Genomic DNA, 12,287 nt, shown 5'->3' on the forward strand with positions numbered 1-12,287 from the left:
CTTGGAGAGGCCGAGGCAGTCGGATCACCGGAGGAGAGGAGTTCAAGAAAAGCCTGGCCACCATAGTAAAACCCCGTTACTGCTAAAAATACAAAATATGAGCTGGGCATGGTGGCGGGTGCCTGTACTCCCAGCTACTCAGGAGGCTGAGGCAGGAGAATCGCTTGAACCGGGAGGCGGAGGTTGCAGTGAGCCGAGACTGCACCAGTGCACTCCAGCCTGGGCAACAAGAGCAAAACTCCCTCTCAAAAAAAAAGCAAGCTGAGGGAACAATCCTTGGGGATCACATGGGTCAGGAACAATTTGTATTCCACCAGTCGGCATAGGAAACCTATTAACAGAGTATTCGGGAAAGTATTACTTTAAAGTAAGCTTTAAGTGAATCAAACTGTTTCCAAATAGTTTAACTGTATCTCAGAAGAAAGCTCAAGAGTACTTCTAGGGATACAATATCTGGCCACCAAAGAAGGTAAAATGCACAGTACACCGTGTCTGATAAAAAATTACCAGGTACGGCCGGGTGCGGTGGCTCAAGCCTGTAATCCCAGCACTTTGGGAGGCCGAGACGGGTGGATCACGAGGTCAGGAGATCGAGACCATCCTGGCTAACACCGTGAAACCCCGTCTCTACGAAAAAATACACAAAAACTAGCCGGGCAAGGTGGCGGGCGCCTGTAGTCCCAGCTACTCGGGAGGCTGAGGCAGGAGAATGGCGTAAACCCGGGAGGCGGAGCTTGCAGTGAGCTGAGATCCGGCCACTGCACTCCAGCCTGGGCGACAGAGTGAGATTCTGTCTCAAAAAAAAAAAAAAAAAAAAAAAAAAAAATTACCAGGTACACAAAGTAGAAGACAGAAATAAATTAAAATCAACCCAGAAATGAAAAAGATGAATCAGTAGGTAAGGGCATTAAAAGGTACTTGTATTAAATATACGCAAAAAAGTAGGGAAAATGTTCAGTAACAGCATGAATGATATAAAAAAATCCATGGCTCAATTTGTGATGAAAACTATACTATTACTAGATGGAATTAATGGCAGATTAGATACTGCAAATAAAAATATTAGTAAAACTGAAGAAACGGCAATAAAAACTGCCTAAAATATTTTTTAAAAAAGAAAATAAAGCAAGAATAAATTAAACATAGCATTAGTTAGCTGTAAGACAACTTCAAGTAGCCTAAAATACAGGCAACTGTACTCCCCAAGGAGGGAAGGTAGGGAGGCAGAAAAAATTACTTGAAAAAATGGTAGCCTAAACCAGAAACCTAGAGCCAACGAGTTCAAGAAAACCTAAGCAGCACAAGAAAAATGAAAGAACAAATCAAAACTACAACAAGACATCATTATCACACTGCATAAAATGAGTAATGAGGAGAGACTCTTAAAGCAGCCACAGAAAACAGACATACATAAAATAAACAAGGATAAGAATGACCTTTCCTCAGAAACAATGCATGCCAGAAGGCCACACAGCAGCATGGAAGAACTCACCATGACGTGCGCCTTCCAAATCATCACAGCTACTTGAGGGGCTAAGGCAGGAAGACCGCTTGAACCCAGGAGGTCGAGGCTGCAGTGAAGCCGAGATGGCATCACTGCACTCCAGCCTGGGTGACAAAGTGAGATCCTATTTCCAAAAAAAAAAAGCCAGGCATGGTTGCGTGCACCTGTAGTCCTAGCTACTTGGGAGGCTGAGGCAGGAGGATCACTAGAGCTCAGAAGTTTGAGATTACACTACTCCATCCAGCCTGGGCCACAGAACAAAGATATCGTATCTCAAAACAAATAGATAAATGGGACTTAATTACATTAGGAAATTTCTGCACCGCAAAAATAATGATAATTAACAGTCTAGAGAATGAGAGAAAATATTGGCAAACTACGCATCTGACAAGGGGTTAATATACAGAATCTACAAGAAACTCAACTCAACATGAAAAAAACAACCCTAATAATAAGTGGGCAAAGAATATGAAATGATATTTTTCAAAAGACATACAAATTGCCAACAAATACGAAAAAAATGATCAACATCAATAATCATCAGAGAAATGCAAATTAAAACCACAATGAAATATCATCTTACACCACTCAGAAAGGCTACTATTAAAAAGTCAAAACCAACAGATGCTGGCAAGGATATGAAGAAAAAGGAATGCTTAAACACTGTTGGTGGGAATGTAAATTAGTACAACCTGTATGGAAAACCGTATGGAGATTTCTCACAGAACAAAAAATAGAACTGCCATTCTATCCAGCAATCCCACTACCGGGTATACCCAAAGGGAAAGAAATCATCACGTCAAAAAGATAACCTGCACTCGTGTATTGTAGCACTATTCACAATAGCAAAGATACAGCATCAACGTAAGTGTCCAACAATGGATGACTGGATAAAGAAAATGTAGTGTATCTATACACCAAGGAATACTACTCAGCTATAAAAAAGAATGAAAGCACATCTTGGGCAGCAACCTGAAGAGAACTGGAGGCTGTTATCCTAAGCAAAACAACTTAGAAACAGTCAAATATCGACGTTCTTACTTACAAGTGGGAGCTAAACAATGGGTACACGTGCACATACAGAGTGGAAAAATAAGACACTGAAGACTCCAAAACATGGGAGGGCGAAAAAGGTGAAAGAAAAAGTTACCTTTTGGGTACAATGTTCACTATTAGAGCAATGAGTACACTAGAAGGACAGACTTCACCACTACACAACATATCCAGGTAAGAAAACTGTACTTGTGACTCCCTCCACACCAGGGGCTCCCTTCCTAGCCAGATGGCTGGGTGTGCAGTGTCCTTGACCCCATGAACAAGTGAGCACATCTTCTGCGTCAGCCCATGCCATGGTGGATTCAGAGTGCCTCTCGGCTCCCCTGCTGCTGAAGCCAACTTCTTGTGCACCCAAAAGGGAATCCTCCAGGTTTGCTAAGATTACATTGTGCCTGGTGATCCTTATCTGCTTCAAGTGCCTCCACACCAGAGTATTCCTCCCTGTTGGTGGCTGAAATGATCCTTGCTGCTATTTTGTCAGCTACATGTGTGATCTGGACACCAAAATACCATTCATCAATTGGCCCTGGAGTAATTTCTTCCAAACCCTCTTAGCAGTGATCCTCTACCTAATCACCTCCATTATCGACCTTGCTGAGAGAGGAAACCACTCCAAAATCATCGCAGGGGTACTGGGCCTAATTGCTAAGGGCCTCTTTGGCTTTAATGCCTATGTCAACCTTCCCCTTTCAGTAGCAAAGATATACTGCAGCCCCCACTGGCCCCACAGATGGCCAGTGTAGGCAAACTCCCCTCATTTCTCTCTGTAACCTGCAAGTAAGTTTTCCATGGAAATAACTCTTCCCTGTCCCAAAAACAACACTCCCAGCAAACCAATTCCCACCCCACTATAGAGGTAAAAGTGCCTTCATTGGGAGAATATTGTCTTCCAGCCTGCCAATCAACTCTTGATGGGTGTGGCCACCTTTATGGGTATGCTTAGGTGCTGCTTCTGCAGTATCCAAAAGGAGACATCAGTTTTGCCTGAACCACGTCCCTCACCTAAGCCATAAAATGAGGGAGTAGGAAGCCTTAGATGTCAGAGTCCAGGCTCTAGGTGGTGATCCACTCCAAATAATCTCCTTGGTGTGGGTGGTGGTTCTATGGAGGGATAAATAAATAATAAACAGACCGTTAAAATATAAAAAAGAGAACTGTACTTATACCTCCTAAATCTGTGAAAATGAAACAAATAAAGAAGCCAGTCTGGGCTGAGTAAGTTGGCTTATGTCTGCAAGCCCAGCACTTTGGGAGGCCAACACGGGAGGACTGCTCGAGGCCAGGAGTTCAAGACCAGCCTGAGCAACATAATGAGACCTCATCTCTATGAAAAATAAAAATTAGCCAGTGCTAGGGATATTTCTAGCTAGAGTCAGTCACTGTTTCTAAGGTTTCAATGGACAGATCTAGGACATATATATGTAGCCATATGCATTTATAAATACAAGGTATGAATATATTTAAGTTTTACATGATATATGACAAAATATCAAATATACAAGCTAAAATCTTATGAAAACATACTGAACTTTTAATTCAAATTCAGGATAACAGGGCTTTTAGTTCCCCTCTTTTATAATTATATCTGCATCTTCTTTAATACTGACAGTCTTGGTTCTCAGGGACATGGGATGATAGAATATTTATTTATTTGCTTCATCCCACCAATATGATTACCGAGAGCAGATAAAACTGTGTGTGCATATCCTTTACCCGCCCTGCCCCCCTTTACATAACTGTGGTCGGTCTACATTGTCACAGTATGTACGCACTACATACTATCAACTTTCCCATTTAACCTGCATACACTCCTATTTTCAGACTTAGTTTTTCAAGTCACTGTATATTAAATGCCCCCTACTAGTTCATACGCCAATCACTTTGTCTAGAAGCTTGTCCTCTAGATGATTCTTTAAAAAGTGTTCATAGCAACAGTATGTCTTATGTTTCCCGTATTTTGGTAACAGTTTGTGCCCTTTATATTTCAAAGCCAGTTTTGCTGAATTCTAGATCCTCGGCTCACACAATCTTAAAGTATCTTAAATATGTTACTCCAAAAAATTTTTTTGGTATGGCATAAAGCCTTGCTGCAGGTCTAATGACACTCTGCTTTTCTTACTAGTCACTTGCTCTTTTTGCCTAGATGCCCAAAACATATGCTTTTTCCATAAACTCAGTAATTTTATCAGAATATATCCTAGTGTTGGTTTTTCTACATTGATATTCTCAGGTATACTGTGTGTTCTTTCAGTCGGTAGTTTGAATTTTTTTTTAATTCAGGAAAGTTTCCTTGAATTATCATTTTTAGTATTCATTCTGATCACGTGCATTGATTTGCTTCAGAGGACTATTTCTCTGTATGTTGCTTATTTGTCACTCTCCCTTGAATCTTTAAAAAAAATTTCTTTTTAAAAAAATGTCAAAGTATAATCTACATACAGTAAAATTCACTCTGTCTTATGATTCCTTTACAAATGCATAGTTACATAACCACCACAATTAAAATATGTAGTTGTTTTGTCATCCCCCAAATATCTTCCCTGTATACATAATTTGGTGTTAAAGCTACAAGGAAAGACAAGTAACAACTATAGAAGTCAGGATAACGGTTAATTTTGGGAGCAGGGTGGGGGCTGTGACTGGCTGGGGCATATGGACAGGGTTCGGGGGAAAGTGGAAAAGTTCTAATTTTTGACCTGGGTGGTGATTACAAGGCTTTTGGCCTTCTAATAATTCACTAACATGAATTACAAGACCTCATCTCTAAATAATAATAATAAATGAAGAAAGGTTACTTTAGAGGAGTATCCCCTCTTCCTTCCTATGTTGTATTACGGTATTATATATTCATGTTTTCATCCACGGTTCCTGGTTCCTAACTCCCATAGTCTTTGTTATAATGTTGGAGTGCTTAAGGTCTCGGGAAACAGGATCTCTCTATGACCTTCTCCTATCCTTCTTTCCCCTGCCCAAGGCAGAACTCTAATCTCACTACGGGGTCAGAAGACCCTCATTCCGGGGAGGGTCCTGCCCCATACCTTAGAGGAAGGAATGGTACACAGAAAAGCCCAAGAAAAGTCTGAGCAGATGTGCCTTGCTTGTCCAATAATCACATTTCTATAGCTTTCAACCATGCCTATGTAATGAAGCCTCCATAAAAACCCAAAAGAATAGGGTTTAGAGAGCTTCTAGATAGGTGAATGCAGGAGATTCCTCCTGAAGGGTGGTGTGCCCAGGGAGGGCATGGACACTGCACTTTTTCCCCTACACCTTGCCCTGTGCATCTTTTCATCTGTATCCTTTGTAATATCCTGTATAATAAACTGGTAAATGTAAGCAGATGTTTCTCTGAGTTCTTCTGTGAACCACTGAAGCAAATTAATTGAACTCAAAGAGGGGGTCATGGGAACCCAAACTTGAAGCTGGTCAAAGTTCTAGAGGCCCAAACACGGGACTGGTGATAGAAGGGGGAGACGGATGGCCGGGCGCGGTGGCTCAAGCCTGTAATCCCACCACTTTGGGAGGCCGAGACGGGCGGATCACGAGGTCAGAAGATCGAGACCATCCTGGCTAACACTGTGAAACCCCGTCTCTACTAAAAAAATACAAAAAATTAGCCGGGCGAGATGGCGGGCGCCTGTAGTCCCAGCTACTCGGGAGGCTGAGGCGAGAGAATGGCGTAAACCCGGGAGGCGGAGCTTGCAATGAGCTGAGATCCGGCCACTGCACTCCAGCCTGGGCGACAGAGCGAGACTCCGTCTCAAAAAAAAAAAAAAAGAAGGGGGAGACGGCAGTCTTGGGGACTGAGTCCATAAACTGTGGGATGTGACGCTCCCTCTAGGTAGAAAGCGTTGGAATTGAATTGGAGGGCACATAACTGGTGTCTGCTGCTTGGTGTGTGGGGAAAAGAAACCCACACCTTTGGTCACAGAAATCTTCCTTTGTGTTGATGATTGTGGTGGTGTGAGAGCAAAGAAAAAACATGGTTTGAGAGTTTTTCCCTATAAGTGTATCCAGAACTTCTTCCCAAAGTTCAGGGTAAGCAGACAACAGTGACTCAGAATCACCAAGGAGTTCACAGTATGTGGTGGAAGGAGGAGAAGGTGGAGGAGATTCTCCTCTCCTTAGCCTCAGAGATGTATCTCAATGACCTGAGTGCTTTCTAGCATATCCTAATGCTGTAAGATAGGGGAAACTTCCTTACAAGCAAAGGAATTGTAATTCAAAAACCGCTAATAAGGGCTGAAAAAAGGAGAGGTAAATATAGTTAAATGCCAATCCTGAAAAAATTAAAAGGGAAAACTAGGAGTGGTGACAGCCTGTGCTTTGAGAATAACTACAAAATGAGAGTGCATATTTCCCTTTGGGCTCCCCTAGCACAGAAAGCCAAATCTGACAGGAGAGAGGAAGACAAATTTCACTCTCCATGACCACACCTACTTACTGAGCTGAATTTGGTTTCGTAAAGTCCAGCACTCTAGAAATCAGAAGAAGGAAAACAGGAGAGACCCATGTGTGTACCGACCTCTACTATGTCTGCAAAGGCAGGCATTTCAGTTTACTCAATATGTTAACCAGAAATTTTGAGCTGACAAAGGAGGAATGATATTATCCTTACTTCCTTTTTGCTTACTGTTACATAGCACTTTTATACCTAGATTTGTTATGTTTTGTCTATTAGTTATTTATACTTGTGCAGTCCCTTCCTCTCACTCCCTAATGTCATAAGCTCCATTAAACAGGGACTTTATATATCTTCCATGCACGTGGGCCAGCGCCAGGTAAAATGTTTCACACACAGCATATGCTCAGTATGTCTGCTGCATTAAATTAAAAAAATCAAGGGCAGTCACATGAAACAAGACAAAATTTGTTTTGTACTATTTCAGAAGGCAAAAATCAGAACAAACTGAAAGGAAAGGGGAAGCATATTAGGCCAACAGTAACACCAAACTTCATTAGCACTGGTTGCCCTGAGAAGTACTGTCCCTTCACCATCTTCAAAATATTTAAAAAGAAGCTGTGTGCCCACTGGCAGAGATGCTGGGGAAAGGATATCCCTCACATCTGAGGGGTCATATATTTATTTGAGTATGTCCAGACTGCATTAAAAGGGGAAGGAAAATTTGAGGTCCACTTCAAACTCCTAAGATTCTGTGTTTCTGAATAAGGCTGTCCTCAGTGACTCAGACTCAGAAGCCAACGAAGAAAATAAGGAGAAACAAATCTACCCCAAAACTTATACAGATCAGCCATTCCTACCCCACTAGAAATCCATCATTGCTAATGCAAAAGCTCAATCCTACTTTATCAGAGAATCAAATACCAGAACAAATACTTGACTGGGCACTAGTATTTAACATGTGATATTTTCATTTCATCCTTGTTATTATTTTACATTTATGTATTTTGTAAGAGGACACTGATACTGAGAAAATATACAATGAATGGGTTTTGAACTTTAACTCAACCATATTCTTTTCATTGAAACTTCCTACTTCTAAGATAAGCTACTAAAATACAATCATTTATAAACATATTACATTTGTCAAATATAATCGTTTCTTTCCTGTACTGGCATTAGAAAACTCAGTTTACTACCATATCTTAATTTCCATACCATAAATTCATGCTTCCATGTCTTACCACTTATTTCAAGCTCTGCCCAGTGGGATTTCTTTCCATTTGCTGCTTCCTCAGAAGACATAATTGTATACATCCTCCGAGGGTCAGGGGGCTCGTATTGTTCTTTGGGCATGCCTGTTAAAAAAAGAAACCAATCAGTATTCTAAAAAAAATCAAATAAAAGCCACAACACCTCTTTTTTTTTTTTTTTGAGATGAAGTCTGACTCTGTCACCCAGGCTGGAGTGCTGTGGCACAATCTTGGCTCACTCCAACCTCTTCAAGAAATTCTTCTGCCTCAGCCTCCCAAGTAGCTGGGACTATAGGCGCACGCACCACCATGCCAGGCTCATTTTTGTATTTTTAATAGAGACGGGGTTTCACCATATAGGCCAGGCTGATCTCTAACTCCTGACCTCATGATCCGCCTGCCTCGGCCTCCCAAAGTGCTGAGATTACAGGAGTGAGCCAGCACGCCCGACACACACCTTTTAAAAGTAGACACCCATATTACAATCTCTACCATTTCCCACTGAAAGAAACTAGGAGCTTCTTGCAGAAAATGATTATTTCAAGTGCAGGACAAGACAGATACAAACAAGCTGTGAGGCTAACAAGGGTGCAGCAGCTGTGGGGGACACAGGAGCCAGCTTGAAGCTTCCACTGACCAAATATGAGACAATCTGAACATCAGAAGAATGACTGCAACTGAGTCATTATGAACTTCATGAGTTCATACTTTTATCTAAAAATCAAAAAACTCAGTCACCAGAAATTAGAAAATAAAAAAATCGGCAGGGCATGGTGGCTCATGCCTGTGATCCCAGCCCTTTGGGAGGCCAAGGCAGGTGGATCTTGAGGTCAGGCAATCGAGACCATCCTGGCTAACACAGTGAAACCCTGTCTCTACTCAAAAATACAAAAAAATTAGCCGGGCGTGGTGGCGGGTGCCTGTAATCCCAGCTACTTGGGAGGCTGAAGCAGGAGAATGATGTGAACCCAGGAGGCGGAGCTTGTGGAGAGCCAAGACCACGCTACTGCACTCCAGCCTGGGCAACAGAGCAAGACTTCGTCTTGAAAAATAAATAAATAAATAATAAAAGATACAAACATTTATCCTGCATTTCTGGCAGAAACTAGGTGACTGTTTTTAACAGAATTCTAGCTAATAAATCCAAAAAGAGTTACGTAATTAGAAAATAATCAGTTTACCATCTCTAAGAAAACAATGGATCTAGGCAATGATCATCAATAGTTAATAAAACCATTAAGTGGAAAAAAATATCAATGGAAAATTTTTAAATGGATGGATCAGGCTACAACAGTGATTCCCAACCTTTTTGGCACCATGGACCAGTTTCATGGAAGACACTTTTCCACGGATTTGGGGAGGCTGGTGGTTTCCGGATGAAACTACCACCTCAGATCATCATGCATTAGTTAGATCGCACCATAGGGAGCGCACAGCCTAGATCCCTCGCATGTGCAGTTCACAAAAGGGCTGGTGCTCCTGTGAGAATCTAACGCTGCTGCTGATCTGACGGGGCGGAGCTTGGGCAGTAATCCTTGCTCACCTGCCACTCACCTCCTGCTGTGTGGCCTGGTTCCTAACAGGACATGGACAAGCACCAGGGTTTAGGACCCCTGGGCTACAAAACCTAAACCCAATGATCAGTATCATTGTTAGGACAACCAGACATTACTTGCTTCCCAATAAGACACTATGAGAAGTACACACAAACCATCTATGTCCTTGACCCCTCACCAACAAAGTTAAAAACTGAACCTGAATCAAATCAAGCCTCTCTAGATCTGATATTAGTTTACACAAAGTAAGGGATCTAGAGGAACATGTTTAAAGTAACACCACAGGACACAACCATGTGAATATATTTAATACTACAGAACGGTACACTTGGTTATGATAGTAACTATCATGTTGTGAATTTTACCACAATTAAAATTTTTTAAAGTAAAAATAATACAAGAATACAGCCACCCAGTCAGATGCAGAATATAAAAGTTCTAGATGAAAAAAGACCAAATTTCTTGAACATATCAACAGTCTGAAAAAGAGGAGTAAGCAGAAACATATGGAATAAATGACTTAAGAGGCACAGCAATCAACTGCAATGTACAGACTTTGTTTAGTCCCAACTTGAACAAATCTGGTTTTTCTGATTTTGAAAATCAAAGAAACCTGAAGATAGACTGACTATTAATTAATATGAAAGAAGTACTGTGATTCAGGCACAGTGGCTCATGCCTGTAATCCCAGCACTTTTGTGAGGCTTGGGCCCAGGAGTTCCAGACCAGCACCAGCCTGGGCCCCATCGCTTATCAAAAAAATTAAAAATTAGCCAAGCATGGTGGTATACATCTATAGTCCCAGCAACTCAGGAGGCTGAGGTGGGAGGATCACTTGAACCCAGGAGGTTGAGGCTGCAGTAAGATGTGACTGTGCCCCTGCACTCCAGCCTGGGCGACAGTGAACCCTGTCTCAAAAAAAAAAAAGTATTATGGTTGTATGTGATTTTTAAAAATTCTTGTCCATTACAGATACATTCTAAACTATTTAGGTGAAATAAAACATCACTCCCATGTATATTCCCTCAAAGCCCTTGTTCTTGTCTCGCTTTTATTCTTTCGGATAAATCATAATCCTGGTTTAACCAAATGTTCACCTACTCTGTACACCCATGCAGCTAAACATAGCTGGAGAAAAACCTATGACCATGTAAGTTTAAAGAGTCAGTCAGCAATCATTCCTCAGACTCTGTACACTGCCCAGAAATAATACGTAAATTCCTAGTCTATCCCCTTCTCCTAGTTGTCTTCCGTCTTCAAACCTCTAACACCTGCTCCTCCATCCTCTCTCTCAGCTGATGACCTTACTTTTTTTTTTTTTTTTTTTTTGAGACGGAGTCTCGCTCAGTCGACGTTGGCTTACTGCAAGCTCCACCTCCCGGGTTCACGCCATTCTCCTGCCTCAGCCTCTCAAGTAGCTGGAACTACAGGGGCCCGCCGCCATGCCCGGCTAATTTTTTTGCATTTATAGTAGAGACGGGGTTTTACCGTGTTAGCCAGGATGGTCTCGATCTCCGGACTTTGTGATCTGCCCACCTCAGCCTCCCAAAGTGCTGGGATTATAGGCGTGAGCCACCGCGCCCAGCCTGATGACCTTACTTCTATTTTCACAATGAAACAGAATGCCGGAAGGGCCCTTTCTAAGATCTCCCACCTATGCCCATCTATCCCTGCCCTTAGCATGTAAGCCATTTGTGCAATTTGATCCACCCCCTCATTCTGCCTATTCAAGGACAGGACTCTGGCAATCCCTTCCTTCCTCTCATCACATTCTGCCTCCCTCCTGGATCTTTACCTTCGGCACACATATACATGCTATTCCTTCCTCTATTAAAAAAAGGCTTAATTTCATTTCTCGCTCCAGCTACTTCCCTGCCTTCTCTCATTCTCTCTATAGCAAAAACAATCCTCAGGAACTGTGTATGTTCTGTCTTCTATTCTCCTCTTCCCAGTTAAACCCATTCAAGTTAGTAAGTGTTTTCAACCTTTCACCAAAAACTATCAAGAAGAAACCCAGTAGAAAAGCACAATGGCTCACGCCTGTAACTCCAACGGCTTTGAGATGCTGCAGATTGAGGATCACTTGAGCCCAGGAGTTCAAAGCTGCAGTGAACTACAATCATGCCACTGCACTACAGTCTGGGTAACAAAGCACAACCCTGTCTCTAAAAATACTCTTTTTAATCTTGTTTTTTTTAAAAGAAGAAACCCAGTGATCTTATATTCTTATTTCCAATGGTCATGACCTCTTTTTGCTTATGATCACCCCCTCCTAGAAACACACTGCTTGCCTTCCAGAGTATCTGTTTTCTTGGTTTTCCTTCTATCTCTCTAGATTTAGTTTTTTACTAGTTCTTCCTGCAGAGTTGCAATTATCTCCATTTTACCAGAAAACAGAAACTCAAAATAGTATAAGCAATTTGCCCAGTGTTACAAGGCTGGGAAATAGCAGAGTCAGGTTTGAATGAGTCTGATTAAAAGTTAAAGCTACTTTATGCTGTGCTGCCTCCCTGCTG

At 41.8% G+C, this 12,287-nt stretch overlaps 1 protein-coding gene across 8 annotated transcripts in view; it reads right to left on the reverse strand.

Moving 5' to 3' along the window:
- CNOT6 (CCR4-NOT transcription complex subunit 6) overlaps nucleotides 1–12,287 on the reverse strand; it is an 87,612-nt gene that overhangs the window by 43,034 nt on the left and 32,291 nt on the right. For 7 of the 8 annotated variants that reach the window (XM_033178880.1, XM_033178883.1, XM_033178881.1 and 4 more), the window contains one exon: nucleotides 8,207–8,320. In XM_033178880.1, coding sequence (XP_033034771.1) covers nucleotides 8,207–8,318 — 112 coding nt within the window. In that variant the 5' untranslated portion in view covers nucleotides 8,319–8,320. Of the gene's footprint in view, nucleotides 1–3,562; nucleotides 3,662–8,206; nucleotides 8,321–12,287 lie in introns of those variants that run through there. The other variant, XM_033178885.1, reaches the window with a different exon arrangement.

This window comes from Trachypithecus francoisi, unplaced genomic scaffold, assembly GCF_009764315.1.
Source record: "Trachypithecus francoisi isolate TF-2019V2 unplaced genomic scaffold, Tfra_2.0 Lachesis_group2, whole genome shotgun sequence".
NCBI lineage: Eukaryota > Metazoa > Chordata > Mammalia > Primates > Cercopithecidae > Trachypithecus > Trachypithecus francoisi.